The sequence below is a fragment of the Coregonus lavaretus genome (genome assembly GCF_964263955.1).
Source record: "Coregonus lavaretus genome assembly, chromosome: 28".
Lineage (NCBI taxonomy): Eukaryota > Metazoa > Chordata > Actinopteri > Salmoniformes > Salmonidae > Coregonus > Coregonus lavaretus.
In genome coordinates, this window is record NC_140015.1 from 10209288 (window position 1) to 10228611 (window position 19324).

Below are 19324 nucleotides of genomic sequence, written 5' to 3' on the forward strand. Positions count from 1 at the left end.
TTAGGCCATATTTCGCGCCCCTCCCTTCATCCATCATCCCTCCCTTCTCTGACCCCGTTGACTCCTCCTCAAGAGGGTGACTGGTTGTACGGCTTCATCGAACCTCTGAGAAGCTGGCTGTTCTCATTATCGTTATATCACACAGGGTTAGAGTGTGTGTGTGTGTATGTATGTGTGTGTTCATAAGGCCATTATCGTTGATATCGTCATCACCCAAGTTTGTGTGAGTCTGTCTTGTGATTTCTTTATCATCAAGGTTTAGTGTGTGTGTGTGCACGTGCCCACGCACGTGTGAACCAACGTTTGTCATATATATTGAGACCATTCCCTGGAGACAGACACAGTTTATTGCCTCCACACTCATTCTCTCCTCTCCCTAGTTTTATGTCCCTGTAAGTCATCCATGGTGGGATGCTCGGTCTTGGGACCAGGGTATGAACGTGTGCTGTGTGTGTTGAGTGTGTGAGAGCGTGTATCTCTATATCTGTGTGTGTGTGACAATCTGTCCTGTCCACACCTCATGCATGTTTTAAGGAACCATGTTCTGGCAAAGAGGCCACCCCATAGATTTGTTGTCATGAGAGGAAGTGGGTTGAGGTCTGGGCTGCCTAAATTGCATCCCCCAGAATCGACTGTTAGCCCCCACTCCTTTCCCACATAGCATCAGAGTGGAGCAATGTTGAGACATTCCCTCAGACATCCCGCCAGGGAGGGAAGGCAATTACATTCTTTTTCCCAAACAAACTACACAACGTGAAAAGTTTGAACCAAAATCACATATTCAAGCAGATTTCACATGAGGTATCTTTCACCTTTTAAAGGTGGACTTTAGGATTTTGGCAAATAAGCATTTATCTACTTCCCCAGAGTCAGATGAACTTGTGGATACCATTTTTATGTCTCTGTGTGCAGTGTGTATATCCCTTTAAACCATCAGTACAGCACATCCTACTATTCAATCATCTGCTGTCTGTACTGCTACGGCTCACTAGCTAGTTGGTTTATGGAGGATGATGCTCTGCTCATCACTGTCTTTCTCCTCATCTCAGTCATCTGCTGCACTACACTACAAACAGGAAGTTCCCTGCTATTAACCACCCATCCATTAGTGTTCTCTCTCTCTCTCTCTCTCTCTCTCTCTCTCTCTCTCTCTCTCTCTCTCTCTCTCTCTCTCTCTCTCTCTCTCTCTCTCTCTCTCTCTCTCTCTCTCTCTCTCTCTCTCTCTCTCTACATATATATATATATATATATACACACACACACACACACACAGTGGGGAGAACAAGTATTTGATACACTGCCGATTTTGCAGGTTTTCCTACTTACAAAGCATGTAGAGGTCTGTAATTCTGTAAAAATCCAGAAAATCACATTGTATGATTTTTAAGTAATTCATTTGCATTTTATTGCATGACATAAGTATTTGATCACCTACCTACCAGTAAGAGATCCGGCTCTCACAGACCTGTTAGTTTTTCTTTAAGAAGCCCTCCTGTTCTCCACTCATTACCTGTATTAACTGCACTTGTTTGAACTCGTTACCTGTATAAAAGACACCTGTCCACACACTCAATCAAACAGACTCCAACCTCTCCACAATGGCCAAGACCAGAGAGCTGTGTAAGGACATCAGGGATAAAATTGTAGACCTGCACAAGGCTGGGATGGGCTACAGGACAATAGGCAAGCAGCTTGGTGAGAAGGCAACAACTGTTGGCGCAATTATTAGAAAATGGAAGAAGTTCAAGATGACGGTCAATCACCCTCTGTCTGGGGCACCATGCAAGATCTCACCTCGTGGGGCATCAATGATCATGAGGAAGGTGAGGGATCAGCCCAGAACTACACGGCAGGACCTGGTCAATGACCTGAAGAGAGCTGGGACCACAGTCTCAAAGAAAACCATTAGTAACACACTACGCCGTCATGGATTAAAATCCTGCAGCGCATGCAAGGTCCCCCTGCTCAAGCCAGCGCATGTCCAGGCCCATCTGAAGTTTGCCAATGACCATCTGGATGATCCAGAGGAGGAATGGGAGAAGGTCATGTGGTCTGATGAGACAAAAATAGAGCTTTTTGGTCTAAACTCCACTCGCCGTGTTTGGAGGAAGAAGAAGGATGAGTACAACCCCAAGAACACCATCCCAACCGTGAAGCATGAAGGTGGAAACATCATTCTTTGGGGATGCTTTTCTGCAAAGGGGACAGGACGACTGCACCGTATTGAGGGGAGGATGGATGGGGCCATGTATCGCGAGATCTTGGCCAACAACCTCCTTCCCTCAGTAAGAGCATTGAAGATGGGTCGTGGCTGGGTCTTCCAGCATGACAACGACCCGAAACACACAGCCAGGGCAACTAAGGAGTGGCTCCGTAAGAAGCATCTCAAGGTCCTGGAGTGGCCTAGCCAGTCTCCAGACCTGAACCCAATAGAAAATCTTTGGAGGGAGCTGAAAGTCCGTATTGCCCAGCGACAGCCCCGAAACCTGAAGGATCTGGAGAAAGTCTGTATGGAGGAGTGGGCCAAAATCCCTGCTGCAGTGTGTGCAAACCTGGTCAAGACGTACAGGAAACGTATGATCTCTGTAATTGCAAACAAAGGTTTCTGTACCAAATATTAAGTTCTGATTTTCTGATGTATCAAATACTTCTTTCTCCCCTCTCTCTCCAGATTAAATCCTGCGACTTGTGACTGCAGGCCGCCCAACAACCTGCCCGCTTGACCCCATCCCCTCCTCTCTTCTCCAGACCATCTCCGGTGACCTTCTCCCCTACCTCACCTCGCTGATCAACTCATCCTTGACCGCTGGCCATGTCCCTTCCGTCTTCAAGAGAGCGAGAGTTGCTCCCCTTCTCAAGAAACCAACACTCGATCCCACTGATGTCAACAACTACAGACCAGTATCCCTTCTTTCTTTTCTTTCCAAAACTATTGAGCGTGCCGTCTTTAGCCAACTCTCTTGCTATCTCTCTCAGAATGACCTTCTTGATCCAAACCAGTCAGGTTTCAGGACTGGTCATTCAACTGAGACTGCTCTTCTCTGTGTCACGGAGGCTCTCCGCACTGCTAAAGCTAACTCTCTCTCCTCTGCTCTTGTCCTTCTAGACCTGTCTGCTGCCTTTGATACTGTGAACCATCAGATCCTCCTCTCCACCCTCTCCGAGCTGGGCATCTCCGGCGCGGCTCACTCCTGGATTGCGTCCTACCTGACCGGTCGCTCCTACCAAGTGGCGTGGCGAGAAGCTGTCTCCGCACCACGTGCTCTCACCACTGGTGTCCCCCAGGGCTCAGTTCTAGGCCCTCTCCTTTTCTCCCTATACACCAAGTCACTTGGCTCTGTCATATCCTCACATGGCCTCTCCTATCATTGCTACGCTGACGATACACAACTAATCTTCTCCTTTCCCCCTTCTGATAACCAGGTGGCGAATCGCATCTCTGCATATCTGGCAGACATATCAGTATGGATGACGGATCACCACCTCAAGCTGAACCCTGGCAAGACGGAGCTGCTCTTCCTCCCGGGGAAGGACTGCCCGTTCCATGATCTCGCCATCACGGTTGACAACTCCGCTGTGTCCTCCTCCCAGAGTGCGAAGAGCCTAGGCGTGACCCTGGACAACACCTGTCACGATCGTCTGATGAATGAACGGACCAAAGCGCAGCGCGTTGAGTGAACATGATAACTTTAATAGAGTAAAGCACGTAAATACAAAACAAACGACGATTCGTGAAGTCCTCTGCTAAACTGACAGAAACGGAACAATAACCCACAATGCCCACAAGAACACATACAGAATAAATATGGCTCCCAATCAGAGATAACGAGCCGACAGCTGACACTCGTTACCTCCGATTGGGAGTCATATGACTAATCAACATAATTACAACACTTTGACACCCAACATAGAACCAAACCACATAGACTGCACCCACCCTGGCTCAACATAATGAGTCCCAGAACCAGGGTGTGACAGTACCCCCCCCTAAAGGCGCGGACTGCGACCGCGCCTCAAAACCCCCAAACAGGGGAGGGCTGGGCGGGCATACCTCCTCGGTGGCGGTTCTGGCTCCGGCCTAGACCACCACCCCACCATAGTCACTACCCGCTTACGTAGGTTCCTCCAAATGACCCCCACCGGTTTAAGGGGCAGCACCGGACTAAGAGGCAGCACCGGACTAAGGGGCAGCACCGGACTAAGGGGCAGCACCGGACTAAGGGGCAGCACCAGACTAAGGGGCAGCACCAGACTAAGGGGCAGCACCGGACTAAGGGGCAGCACCAGGATAAGGGGCAGCACCTGACTCAATGGCGGATCCTGGCTGGCTGGCTCTGGCGGATCCTGGCTGGACGGCTCTGGCGGATCCTGGCTGAACGGCTCATGGCTGGCTGAAGGATCTGGCTGCTCATGGCTGGCTGACGGATCTGGCTGCTCATGGCTGGCTGACGGATCTGGCTGCTCATGGCTGGCTGACGGATCTGGCTGCTCATGGCTGGCCGACGGATCTGGCTGATCCGGTCTGGCCGAAGGCTCTGGCTGATCCTGTCTGGCGGAAGGCTCTGGCTGATCCGGTCTGGCGGAAGGCTCTGGCTGATCCGGTCTGGCGGAAGGCTCTGGCTGATCCTGTCTGGCCGAAGGCTCTGGCTGATCCTGTCTGGCGGAAGGCTCTGGCTGATCCTGTCTGGCGGAAGGCTCTGGCTGATCCGGTCTGGCGGAAGGCTCTGGCTGATCCTGTCTGGCCGAAGGCTCTGGCTGATCCGGTCTGGCGGAAGGCTCTGGCTGATCCTGTCTGGCGGAAGGCTCTGGCTGATCCGGTCTGGCGGAAGGCTCTGGCTGATCCTGTCTGGCGGAGAGCTCTAGCGGCTCCGGTCTGGCGGACGGCTCTGAAGGCTCATGGCAGACGGGCGGCTTTGCAGGCTCAGTACAGACGGGCAGTTCAGACGGCGTTGGGCAGACGGACAGTTCAGACGGCGTTGGGCAGACGGGCAGTTCAGGCGCCGTTGGGCAGACGGGCAGTTCAGACGGCGTTGGGCAGACGGACAGTTCAGGCGCCGTTGGGCAGACGGGCAGTTCAGACGGCGTTGGGCAGACGGACAGTTCAGGCCCCGTTGGGCAGACGGCAGACTCTGGCTGTCTGAGGCGCACCGAAGGCCTAGTGCGGAGAGCAGGAACAGGCCGGGCTGGGCTGGCGACGCGCACCGTATCCCTGGTGCGAGAGGCCGGAACAGGCCGGGCCGGGCTGGCGAAGCGCACCGTATCCCTGGTGCGTGGAGTAGGAACAGGCCGGGCTGGGCTGGCGACGCGCACCGTATCCCTGGTGCGAGTTGCCGGAACAGGCCGGGTCGGGCTGGCGTAGCACACCGTAGGTTTCGTCTGAGGCTCAGGAACAGGCCGGGCTGGGCTGGCGACGCGCACCGTACACTTAGTGCGAGGGGCCGGAACAGGCCGTACCGTACTGGGGACACACACTACTGGCTGTACCTCGGGATTAGGAACGGGCCGGACCGGACTGGTTACACACCCCAGTACCTCTCGCCGTGCCTCTACACCTTCCTTCCCTGCCTTTCCCAGTCGCCCCCTTAACCTGGTAGCCTCCTGAATCCGTCCCTTCTCTGCCTCCGTCAGCCCCCTTAACCTGGTAGCCTTCTGAATCTGCCTTGTGGCAGCCTCCTGCTGCTCCGTCGCCCAAGCCATGTGCCCCCCCCAAAAAACTTTTTGGGGTTGCCTCTCGTCCTTCCGACGATGGCCCTGCCGATGCCGTTGCTCCTCTCGCCGTCGCCTCTCCACCGTCTCGTTCCATGGTCGGCGATCCATACCATCCAGGATCTCCTCCCAAGTCCAGGACCCTTTACCGTCCAACAGTTCCATCCATGTCCAGACCCTTTGCTCCTGGACGCGCTGCTTGGTCCTTTTCTGGTGGGTTATTCTGTCACGATCGTCTGATGAATGAACGGACCAAAGCGCAGCGCGTTGAGTGAACATGATAACTTTAATAGAGTAAAGCACGTAAATACAAAACAAACGACGATTCGTGAAGTCCTCTGCTAAACTGACAGAAACGGAACAATAACCCACAATGCCCACAAGAACACATACAGAATAAATATGGCTCCCAATCAGAGATAACGAGCCGACAGCTGACACTCGTTACCTCCGATTGGGAGTCATATGACTAATCAACATAATTACAACACTTTGACACCCAACATAGAACCAAACCACATAGACTGCACCCACCCTGGCTCAACATAATGAGTCCCAGAACCAGGGTGTGACAACACCCTGTCGTTCTCCGCCAACATCAAGGCGGTGACCCGCTCCTGCAGGTTCATGCTCTACAACATTCGGAGAGTACGACCCTGCCTTACACAGGAAGCGGCACAGGTCCTAATCCAGGCACTTGTCATCTCCCGTCTGGACTACTGCAACTCGCTGTTGGCTGGCCTCCCTGCCTGTGCCATTAAACCCCTACAACTCATCCAGAATGCCGCAGCCCGTCTGGTGCTCAACCTTCCCAAGTTCTCTCACGTCACCCCCCTCCTCCGCACACTCCACTGGCTTCCAGTTGAAGCTCGCATCCGCTACAAGACCATGGTGCTTGCCTATGGAGCAGTGAGGGGAACGGCACCTCTGTACCTTCGGGCTCTGATCAGTCCCTACACCCAAACGAGGGCATTGCGTTCATCCACCTCTGGCCTGCTGGCTCCCCTTCCTCTGCGGAAGCATAGTTCCCGCTCAGCCCAGTCAAAACTGTTCGCTGCTCTGGCACCCCAATGGTGGAACAAGCTCCCTCACGATGCCAGGACAGCGGAGTCACTCACCACCTTCCGGAGACATTTGAAACCCCACCTCTTTAAGGAATACCTGGGATAGGATAAAGTAATCCTTCTACCCCCCCCCCCCCCCCCCCCCGCACCAATTGGTGAGTCGCTCTGGATAAGAGCGTCTGCTAAATGACGTAAATGTGCCCTTGAGCAAGGCACTTAACCCTAATTGCTCCTGTAAGTCGCTCTGGATAAGAGCGTCTGCTAAATGACTAAAATGTAATGTAAATGTAAATGTTATGTCATGCAATAAAATGCAAATGAATTACTTAAAAATCATACAATGTGATTTTCTGGATTTTTGTTTTAGATTCCGTCTCTCACAGTTGAAGTGTACCTATGATAAAAATTACAGACCACTACATGCTTTGTAAGTAGGAAAACCTTCAAAATCGGCAGTGTATCAAATACTTGTTCTCCCCACTGTATATATATATATCCCCCCCCCCCCCCCCCCCCCCTCTCTCTCCTCTGGGTGTGTGTGTGTATGTGTGTGGGTGTGTGTGTATGTGTGTGTGACTGTTGTATCTGCCACACACACAGCTCTATCTCTGGGCGTTTCCTCTAGGTGATGTACTGCAACACCCTGCACTGTCAGGAATCTCTGTGTGTGTCCATTTCCCCTCCCCCTCTCCACAACAAGAGGGTGGATTGATACGCTAACTTTCATGCACAGTTCTTACTAGCAGAGGTTATCGAATGGATGACTCATACAATAAAAAGCACTTTAGGATGTATTTATTTAAGGACAATATTAGTCATCTCTTTTAAGTGTTGTATCATGGAGCTGTAAAATGATTCCTTCATTAGGATAACATTGATGTTTTCATCCTACTTTTGTATGTTTACTTGCCCTTTTAGTCTATTTATTGATGTCTGTCTTTTCAAATACAGGACTTGTCTTTGCATTCCGTATCTTTTCGTGGTCCTCTGTAGCTCAGCTGGTAGAGCACGGCGCTTGTAACGCCAGGGTAGTGGGTTCGATCCCCGGGACCACCCATACACAAAAATGTATGCACGCATGACTGTAAGTCGCTTTGGATAAAAGCGTCTGCTAAATGGCATATTATTATTATTATTATTATTTTCTGTCTTACTGGGACTCACACTTACACGCACGCACAGAGCGCATTCACCCCCCTCCCACACACACATATTCCTGTGCTGTGCTAACCATGCTGCTGTGTCCTGCACCTATCTGAAGTGTCCCCTCCTCCAGGCCAGGTCCATATGGGGGCCAGGGCAGCCCTGCCAAGGCTACAGGGCCACGGGCAGTAGGCAGCAGATGGCCTCTCCTGGGCCCCCTGTCCACTCACCTCCCCTCTTCCCCTCTGGGCCTGGTAGATGGTGCAGTCAGCACACTGTTAGTGGCTTCTCCATCTACAAACCAGAGTAGATTTAGGCTGAGTCCCATTACTATCAAAAGGCCACCTTTCCTCATCTCCTTCCTCTCTGATGATCATTGATTTAAATGACTGGCTGTCCATTACTATCAAATGGCCTCCGTTTCTATCCATTTTGACCATGGCTCTAAGACTGGATAGGTGGAACCAAGGGGTTGCTTGGCTTTCATGTGTCAAACGATAGGAGCATGGAGCTATCTGGTGTCACATATTCAATGAGTCCTTCCATGAGACTCTTGATAGTGTCTTAAAGGGGATGCTATGCTGCCTAGCACTCGCTGGATTAGCGGTTGTGTGCGGTCCATCAGAAGAAGAGAAGTAACTGAATGTCTAAAAACAGAGGGTGCGTCATTCATGATGACACTGCACTTTTGGATAATACTTTCTTTGTATGAAGTTGTGCAGAATTTTTTTTATGCGAAGAATGAAGTGTCTTGAGGCAGTTTCTCACAGATGTGATGTTTGTTACAAACTCTAATGCAGTGAGTTTATTATTGACTGGATTTACCCCCAGGCCAGTTCTGGTAGAAGTGGAAAAACAAAAGCCCAGCTATGTTTTTAAAGAAAATAATCGCCCACTGTTCTCACAGACTGCATCGAACTCTGTCCAATGCTTACAACTGTTACTGTAGCTACATAATGACCAGTACTGTGTTCCCCAAGCACAGAGCTACCATCCATTACAGTTTTCTGATAAGGGATAAGATAGGATAGACCTAAAGGATACTGTCCGGAGTGTCGATTGGAGTTCACAGATAAGATAGGTGAGTTAACGGGCACAAGATTGGATGATTCGCAGGACAACCCAAGCTAGCTTGGAGCAACTTGAATCATCTTCATTTGCAACAATCTTACAACAACCTCATTTATCTTCATTTGATCCTGAATGTTCTATTCGTTTTTGTTTGCGGAGTTAGGTCTAAGATATATTTCAAATTTGATCCACTAAAATACCTATTCTTTATACTACAGTGTAACACCCTCCATTTGAGATGTAATGCATTAACCCACCTCCAAACCCCTTTCCAGCCCAAATACACACATCATCCATCTTTATCATGCAGCCATTCCTTTAGAAAAGTGTGGAACCCCCTGTGTGTTTGTGCACGTCTCTCATCCTCTCATGTTTAATTAACTGGCTAGCAGGGAAATGGGTCAGCAGAGCGACGATCAGCTGAGCGCTCGTGATCAATCACCCCGATGACTATGCTCCCGGGCAGACGTGCCCATTAGCGCGTGTGTGTGTGTGAGTGTGAGTAGAAATGGGGGGGGGGGGGTTCGCTGCTCGCTGCTCGTTTTCTGGTGAATTCTTAATGTGATTTCCTCAAGGGTTCTTCCAGGGAGAAACAGCCACGGGGCTAAGCATTGCAGCAGACAGATGAGACGAGGAGGCTTGTTAGATGATGGGGTGGTGAAGCTAAGCTAAGGGCTGCAGGCTGTTCACACGGCCGACTAAACTTGTCGATATACATAAATGCAGCGACTCATTGCACTCTCTGTCTCTCTCTCTCTCTGCACTGTAGTCTGTTATGTTTTTGTTTCTACCTAATCTAGAATTCTATCCCCCTCTCCATCTCCGTTTCTCTCTCTCTCTTTCTCTCTCTACCCCCTCTCTCTTCACAGTGCCCATTGCGCCATGTCTGCCACACAGCTGGAGGAGACAGAAAATGTTTTTGGTGAGTGTTTCGCTCTCTCTCAGAGTGTGTGTGTTTGTGTCTCGTACATTTAATGAGTGTTGTATATGTGATATATGAACGAAGATTGTGTGTTTGTGTGCGTATATCTCTCAAAGTAAGATACACAATATGAGGCACACAGAAATTGTGTGTGGTGTCTGAGATAAACTCTGTGTGTGCTGTGTGTTGGTCCTATAACTTTCTGAATACCATGGGCCAGAGAAAGATGTGGAACATGAGGGAGTCTGTTGTTGTAATGATGAGTGGGAAGTCCTATGCTATGAAATCTCATGACTGCACTTCTCAGCTAAAAGGGCGGTCTAGTCCGTCTACACACACATGCATGCACACACACTTACGCACACACACTCCATGTCCTATTTTAAGAAAATCAATTCCTAAAGAGGCTATGACTCAGACTTCTACATCACAGCACCTTTGTATAAAACGTTGTAACCAACAGTGACCAAGCTACCTCTCAGTCAGAGTCCTATAAATACTCCCTATTCCCCATTGAAGCAGCTCCCAGGTCACCTCTCTCTCCCTGAATAAGACATCCCAGCACTAATGTGGAACATCAGCCTTTGTGTGGACTCAGCCATTTGGGTCTCAGCGGTGTCAGGTCCAATTCCCCAATGTGCCGACTTCTGCATACCCGCCCCCCCCCCCAACCCTCTGACCCTGTCTTATTGGCCCAGACGCCCCAAATGTGCTCAACTCCTCTGAAAAACTGTATTATGCATTCACTTGGCTAACATTGAAGCGTGCATCTACCTGCCTGTCATTCGCTGGCACGGTTATGAGGGATTTTTAGAGTGTGTTTGCGTGCATGTGTGAGTGTCTCCACAGCACATCTTTCAGATATCCAGTCACTAAATAAGACAAAACAAAACAGCCAGTGGATCAGCCTGACAGCCTCGAAATGTGGTAGTGGGTGACACTAATACAAATTTTTGAACTGACCATATCTTGTTTGCTTTGCCAGCTCTCTGGTGTGTTCTTAATATGCTGTACACACCAACCCCACTTTCCTCTAGTGATGCGCCTGTGAGATTGACCTTCATACCTCTCCAGAAAGGCCCACAGGGAAATGTAGAGTCGGGGGTAGTGTGCTTTGTATACCTATAGTGGGGGTGGGTTGTAATATGTCTTTCTCCTTCCTACTCTATGTATCGTCTGTGTAGAATCCAATAAGGGGTGGGATGATGGCTTATGGGGGATGAGAGGGGGGTGTGGCCTGGTTTGGGTCAATATTTAATGGTGCCTCTTAGCACAGAGATGAGGTCTAATAAGAGCAGGAGGGATAATGTGCACCGCAGGGGGTAACAGAATGGAACAGAAAGGAAACAGAATGGAGAGGTGATTCTGGGCCTCTCAGCTCACCCTCCTACTTCACCCCGTTTTACTCCTCCTTGTAGTCTCGTATAATGTTGTCAACAATGTGAACAGGAGGGTTGAGATACTGGAGCCAAGAAATGTTGTCTTTTAATGTGAGGGATTCACCCTGTAAAATTGTTGCGGTTGACATTTCCTGTTTGCTGAGGTTGTTGTCTGTTGTCTTTGGGGTGGCTGTGCTCGGTCTCCGTGGTAGAGAACACAGTTTCCCTCTGCGGCAGTTCGGCCTGTCTGCCTTCATTACTGGCTGTGTACATCCTAATACTGAACCACGGAGACAGACCTCACTCTACTCATAGGGCTGCAGCCAATACACAGCTCATCCACTGAACCACAAAGACAATGTCATACTGAACTAGCACTCACACTGCTATCATAGCACACAGCCCATAACACACTGAACCCAACCTAACGCCATACAGTTTCAATCTTTTTAGGCTGAGAATTGTTCATATCCACTCCAACCTTACACTGAAATTCTTCATATAAAGCTTGTTTAAGGCTTCAGTTGTACTGATCCAAATCTTGCTTCAGGATACAAAGCATGTATCATATAGTAAACCAACCTTTACATTACCACTCAGGGAGCTAAACCAAACATGTACAACCCAAAACAGAGCCTGTATCATACTCCAACCTAGCTCCGCTCCAACAGAGAGAGAAAAGGGCTGACTCAGGGGCCTGTGGTATGGATGATTATCAGTCAGACCGCCACAGAGAGAGAGAGTTTGGTTGGCCTGCATCCCACTGGGAACTCACTCTGCTGCTGCTGTAGCTGTAGCATTGATTGCTAGCTTTACATTTACATTTAAGTCATTTAGCAGACGCGCTTTTCCAGAGGGACTTACAAATTGGTGCATTCAACTTAGGATAGCCAGTGGGACAACCACCACTGGGGGAGGGGGGGGGGGTGTAGAAGTATTACTGTTATACTATTCCAGGTATTACTTAAAGAGGTAGGGTTTCAAGTGTCTCCGGAAGGTGGTCAGTGACTCCGCTGTCCTGGCGTCGTGGGAGAGCTTGTTCCGCCATTGGCGTGCCAGAGCAGCGAATAGCTTTGACTGGGCTGAGCGGGAACTGTGCTTCCGTAGAGGTAGGGGGGCTAGCAGGCCAGAGGTGGATGAACGTAGTGCCCTCGTTTGGGTGTAGGGTCTGATCAGAGCCTGAAGGTAAGGAGGTGCCGTTCCCCTCACAGCTCCGTAGGCAAGCACCATGGTTTTGTAGTAACCTCAACCACCACCACCTTACCAGCTTGAGGAATGCAGCACCAATCCGAAACGGCAAAGCACTCAATTCCATTCACCCCCAGATTGCAGAAAATGGAATGTAATGAACCTTACACTCTACCACACTGAGTTGGAGTGTTGTGGTTTTGGACTCGATAGCCCAAGCTAGACCCAGTGGTGTCTATCTATACAAATTAGCTTTGAGTGCTGCTTGAGTTTTAGCCTGCTCTGCAAGGATGTACCACTCGACTACACTACTAGAGCAATTAACTTCTGTGTTCAATTCTATTTCTGGAAGGATGTGTGACATGCAGGGTTGGAACCGATTTTTTTCTCCCACCAATCGTATCGTTCATAACAGAACCATTATTATATAGTTCCATCAAAATACAGTTCTGAACTGGTTTGAACCCAAAAAAAGTAACCGTTAATAATCAGAATTATACCTTTGGAGGAGCGGCTTCTTTGAAGGAACTTTGAATATCTTTGACCTTCAGAGAGTTGGTTTAGCGTTGGACCAAAACTAGCTAGCTAGCTTGTGTGTGCAGAGTGGCACCAGAATTAAAAAAAACATTTGTAGTTAATAAATCCAATGTTAAACGCGATAACTATTTCGTATCCTTAACTAGCGTTGAAAAAGTTAATTAGAAATCTCTCTCCTTCCTTTCTGAATCATGCTTGTAACTTCAGTAGTAGGCTAGCAGGTAGGCAGGCAGACACTGGAATAAGAGTGAGGGCTTTGCATAGGAGCTTTGTTGCATTTTGATGTGCGAATGGATACCCGGCACGTAAAATAATGTTATCAACCGGTTCCCATGCTTTTAAAATAACGCTTCTGTTCCAGAATAGTATAGATCACTTTCCTTCCCGGTTTTGATTCTGTTCCTTGAAAAATGCTGTTCTTTCTGGTTTTCGGTTCTGTTCTCTGAACCGGTTCCAACCCCTGGTGATATGTACTGTATGCCATTTTTAATTTGGATCGAATGTAAGATAGCAGATGGCTATTGTTGAGTCGTGTTTTCCGAAGTGAAGGAGGTTCCCTTTCATCGACTGTGAGGTGCATGAAAAGGTATTGGAGACAGGTCTCCTCCATCTCTGAGTCTGTAGCACATAACATGCACCGAGCGGGCGAAAGGCCAGTTGGGGGTTCAGCCTTCCCTGTCAGTAGGCTGATGACAGCGCTACGAATGGAAAATGTCACTGCCTCTATCTGACCACTGCTGGGTCACTGAGCAGCACAAACATTGATTTACAGAGTGCACCCCAAATTGCACCTTATTCCCTAGGGCCCATAGAGCTCTAGTCAAAAGTAGTGCAAAAGTAGGGATCAGGGTGCCATTTGGGATGCGACCACAATTTGAATGAATGAACAACAGGGATCTGAATATAGCCATAGTGAGTTATATAGACATTATACTTTAATTCTCAAATTCAACCCCTCATCTTAAGACAATGTCGTAAGCTAGGACAGTGTAGAGAGAGCGACGTCAAAATTTGTCCGACCACAGTCAAGTCCACCTGGACTTTGTCCAGTGGAAGTGCTGCAGTATTTTGGAGCTCATTGTGCATTGTGGTCTTCCTAGATGAGAATGGATCTCTGGTAATTTAATGTGATCTGCCACACCTGCCCTTTTATTCAGACTGCTCAATAGGTGTCATGCCAATGACAATACAGTAATGCTATGAGTCATATGCAGAATCCGAAACCGCATAAGGTTTACATGAAGAGTCATTATTGATGTTTGTTAGGCGCAATGACCATTAACTGTAATGCAGTTTAAATTGTTTGTCTGCATTCAATGAAAAATAGTGGGAGTCGTCTGTACCACAATTCAGTTCAGGGAAACATTCCCTCACATTCTGACTCAGAATATTGAAAAAACAACGTATTTAAATGAGCTGTAAATAAATCGGGCACATTTGTGTTGCTAAGGAGATTAAATTGAAAAATTCTTTATACTTCATTGAACATCATGTTCTTTGTGTCCGAGTGTGTTCATCAACACTCCCTTCCTTATCATTATCCCAGTGTCTCTGAACCCCACTGAGTGCCTGCATGGACAGTTTGCTGCCTGGGCATTTCTACATGACTAAAGACCAATTACATTAGAGTGAGCACTCAGCCATGGGAGAGAGGGAATAGGGTATGCACGTCAAGAAAGATGAGTCGATTTTTAGATTTTGTGATTTTCTCCTTAATTCTCACACAAATCACAAACATTTGTGTGAACATTGTGTCACATTTTCTCTCTCTCTCTTCTTTGATTTATCTCGCTTATTTTTTTCTGAGTTGTATTACTTTTGGTGTCGGTGGTGGGATCCTTTGAAAATAGGTTCTCAACTATTTAGCCTAATGTTGTCCAGGACAAGATAGTAATTACATGTGCATATTATACTATATATTTAAAAAATCTTACCCAAACCTGAATGGCTGTAGTGAGCATCAGAGAAGAGAGCTTCAGTGATATTGTGTTCATAGCTGATGAAAGGTCTCACAACTTTCCTCTGTTGTATCTTATTTTTAGTCTGTCTCGGCTGACTGGCTGGTGTTAGATCCTCTGGTATAAAGCAGTCAGTGCTGTGCTGTACAGTGCAGTACAGTCTGTGATGAGATCTGAGCGTCAGCATGGTGAAAGGGAGGTATCATATGAATCCTATTAGTTGGCTCACTCACATCTGGCCCCTCTGTGTCTCACCATCACTGTACTGACACACCTGTTCCTGAAGAGGGAGAGGGGAAGAATAGAAAACACGAATACAATTTAATTACATACACTACCGTTCAAAAGTTTGGGGTCACTTAGAAATGTCCTTATTTTCAAAAGAAAAGCAATTTTTTGGTCCATTAAAATAACATCAAATTGATCAGAAATACAGTGTAGACATAGTTAATGTTGTAAATGGCTATTGTAGCTGGAAATGGCGGATGTTTTTATGGAATATCTACATAGGCGTACAGAGGCCCATTATCAACAACCATCAGTCCTGTGTTCCAATGGCACGTTGTGTTTGCTAATCCAAGTTTATCATTTTAAAAGGCTAATTGATCATTAGAAAACCCTTTTGCAATTATGTTAGCACAGCTGAAAACTGTTGTGCTGATTAAAGAAGCAATACAACTGGCCTTCTTGAGACTAGTTGAGTATCTGGAGCATCAGCAATTGTGGGTTCGATTACAGGCTCAAAATGTCCAGAAACAAATAACTTTCTTCTGAAACTCGTCAGTCTATTCTTGTTCGGAGAAATGACTGCTATTCCATGCGATAAATTGCCAAGATACTGAAGATCTCGTACAACGCTGTGTACTACTCCCTTCACAGAACAGCGCAAACTGGCTCTAACCAGAATAGAAAGAGGAGTGGGAGGCCCCGGTGCACAACTGAGCAAGAGGACAAATACATTAGAGTGTCTACAGTCGTGGTCAAAGGTTTTGAGAATGACACAAGTATTGGTCTTCACAAAGTTTGCTGCTTCAGTGTTTTTAGATATTTTTGTCAGATGTTACTATGGTATACTGAAGTATAATTACAAGCATTCCACAAGTGTCAAAGGCTTTTATTGACAATTACATGAAGTTTATGCAAAGAGTCAATATTTGCAGTGTTGACCCTTCTTTTTCAAGACCTCTGCAATCCGCCCTGGCATGCTGTCAATTAACTTCTGGGCCACATCCTGACTGATGGCAGCCCATTCTTGCATAATCGATGCTTGGAGTTTGTCAGAATTTGTGGGTTTTTGTTTGTCCACCCGCCTCTTGAGGATTGACCACAAGTTCTCAATGGGTTTAAGGTCTGGAGAGTTTCCTGGCCATGGACCCAACATTTTGATGTTTTGTTCCCCGAGCCACTTAGTTATCACTTTTGCCTTATGGCAAGGTGCTCCATCATGCTGGAAAAGGCATTGCTCGTCACCAAACTGTTCTTGGATGGTTGGGAGTAGTTGCTCTCGGAGGATGTGTTGGTACCATTCTTTCTTCATGGCTGTGTTCTTAGGCAAAATTGTGAGTGAGCCCACTCCCTTGGCTGAGAAGCAACCCCACACATGAATGGTCTCAGGATGCTTTACTGTTGGCATGACACAGGACTGATGGTAGCGCTCACCTTGTCTTCTAAGGAACAAGCTTTTTTCCGGATGCCCCAAACAATCAGAGAAAATGACTTTACCCCAGTCCTCAGCAGTCCAATCTCTGTACCTTTTGCAGAATATCAGTCTGTCCCTGATGTTTTCCTTGGAGAGAAGTGGCTTCCTCGCTGCCCTTCTTGACACCAGACCATCCTCCAAAAGTCTTCGCCTCACTGTGCGTGCAGATGCACTAACAACTGCCTGCTGCCATTCCTGAGCAAGCTCTGCACTGTAGTCCCCTGTAGCTCAGTTGGTAGAGCATGGCGCTTGCAACGCCAGGGTTTTGGGTTTGTTTCACACGGGGGGCCAGTATGAAAATGTATGCACTCACTAACTGTAAGTCGCTCTGGATAAGAGCGTCTGCTAAATGACTAAAATGTAAAAAATGTCAAATGGTGGTGCCCCGATCCCGCAGCTGAATCAACTTTAGGAGACGGTCCTGGTGCTTGCTGGACTTTCTTGGGCGCCCTGAAGCCTTCTTCACAACAATTGAACCTCTCTCCTTGAAGTTCTTGATGATCCGATAAATGGTTGATTTAGGTGCTTACTAGCAGCAATATCCTTGCCTGTGAAGCCCTTTTTGTGCAAAGCAATGATGACGGCACGCGTTTCCTTGCAGGTAACCATGGTTAACAGAGGAATAACAATGATTTCAAGCACCACCCTCCTTTTAAAGCTTCCAGTCTGTTATTCTAACTCAATCAGCATGACAGAGTGATCTCCAGCCTTGTCCTCATCAACACTCTCACCTGTGTTAACGAGAGAATCACTGACATGATGTCAGCTGGTCCTTTTATGGCAGGGCTGAAATGCTGAGGAAATGTTTTTTGGGGGGATTAAGTTCATTTTCATGGCAAAGATCTGATCACTCATCTGATCACTCTTCACACTCACACTTCATAACATTCTGGAGTATATGCAAATTGCCATCATAAAAGCTGAGGCAGCAGACTCTGTGAAAATTAATATTTGTCATTCTCAAAACTTTTGACCACGACTGTAGTTTGAGAAACAGACGCCTCACAGGTCCTCAACTGGCAGCTTCATTAAATAGTACCCGCAAAACACCAGTCTCAACGTCAACAGTGAAGAGGTGACTCTGGGAGGCTGACCTTCTAGGCAGAGTTGCAAAGAAAAAGCCATATCTCAGACTGGCCAATAAAAATAAAAGATTAAGATGGGCAGTCTGAGATATGGCTTTTTCTTTGCAACTCTGCCTAGAAGGTCAGCATCCCGGAGTCGCCTCTTCACTGTTGACGTTGAGACTGGTGTTTTTCAGTAACTGTTTTAAAGTCACCATTGGCCTCATTGTGAAATCCCTGAGTGGTTTCCTTCCTTCCTTTCCGTAGTTAGGAAGGACACCTGTATCTTTTGTAGTGACTGGGTGAATTGATACACCATCCAAAGTGTAATTAATAACTTCACCGTGCTCAAAGGGATATTCAATGTCTACTTTTTTATTTGTACCCATCTACCAATAGGTGCCCTTCTTTGCGAGACAATGGAAAATCTCCCTGGTCTTTGTAGTTGAATCTATGTTTGAAATTCACTGCTCAACTGAGGGACCTTACAGACAATTGTATGTGTGGGGTACAGAGATGATGTAGTCATTCCAAAATCATGTTAAGCACTATTATTGCACACAGAGTGAGTCCATGCAACTTATTATGTGACTTGTTACGCAACATTTTACTCGTTAACTTATTTAGGCTTGCCATAACAAAGGGGTTGAATACTTATTGACTCATACATTTCAGCTTTACATTTTTTATTAATTTGTAAACATTTCTAAAAACATAATTCCCTTTTGACATTATGGGGTATTGTGTGTAGGCCAGTGACACAAAATCTCAATTTAGGCTGTAACATAACAAAATGTGGAAAAAGTCAAGGAAGGGGTGTGAATACTTTCTGAAGGCACTGTAAGAGATGTGTTGTCTCTCTTGTTGTGATGTGTGTTTGGTCCTATATTTATATATATTTATTTGTTTAATCCCAGCCCCCATCCCGCAGGAGGCCTTTTGCCTTTTGGTAGGCTGTCATTGTAAATAAGAATTTGTTCTTAACTGACTTGCCTAGTTAAATAAAGGATAAATAAAAATAAAAAATTAATAGATGACCAGGTCGTAGGTCAATGTTTATCCCCCACAATCCTCTGCTGACTCAGTCACAGGGGAACGTCCAATGTGATTAAAGAAATTCATTGTCATGTATTTGGGTGATGGGGGCTGGATGAATGGAGTGAAGGATGGAGGGATGAGGGGAGGGAGAGATAATTGATGGAAACGCTGAAGGGCTCTCAGATTGGGGTCAAGAGATCGAAGGCAAAAGGATCGTTCCTCTGGGTTCACCACAGATAGAGGATATTAGAGCAGGGGGAGGATCAGATGAACACATTTCACCTGAACAATTAAACTCCTCAGTGTGACATGTAAAAGGTGGTATAATGGTATGGTGGTTGTAATCTCATCTTGAACCTTCTCGTAATGTCCAAAACAGACATTAGAGGATTTATTTTTTTACATGCAGGGAATTAGCTTTTGCCCAGTAGTTTATCTTTCTAGGTCCCAGGTGAAATGAATATATTAAAATAGCTGTAGCCTAGTGTTTAGGTCTGGGCTTTCCTTGTAACACATTCTGCATCAAATGGATCTGTAAAAAGTACTTCTCAAATC

General features: G+C 47.1%; 1 protein-coding gene across 1 annotated transcript in view; it reads left to right on the top strand.

Annotated features, from left to right (window-relative positions):
• Positions 1-9866: 9866 nt before the first annotated feature.
• LOC311104230 (sterile alpha motif domain-containing protein 14-like) overlaps positions 9867-19324 on the top strand; it is a gene marked incomplete at both ends in the record, with an annotated part of 35506 nt that continues 26048 nt past the window's right edge. The window contains one exon of the mRNA XM_084145971.1: positions 9867-9906. Coding sequence (XP_084002097.1) covers positions 9867-9906 — 40 coding nt within the window. The remainder of the gene's footprint in view (positions 9907-19324) is intronic.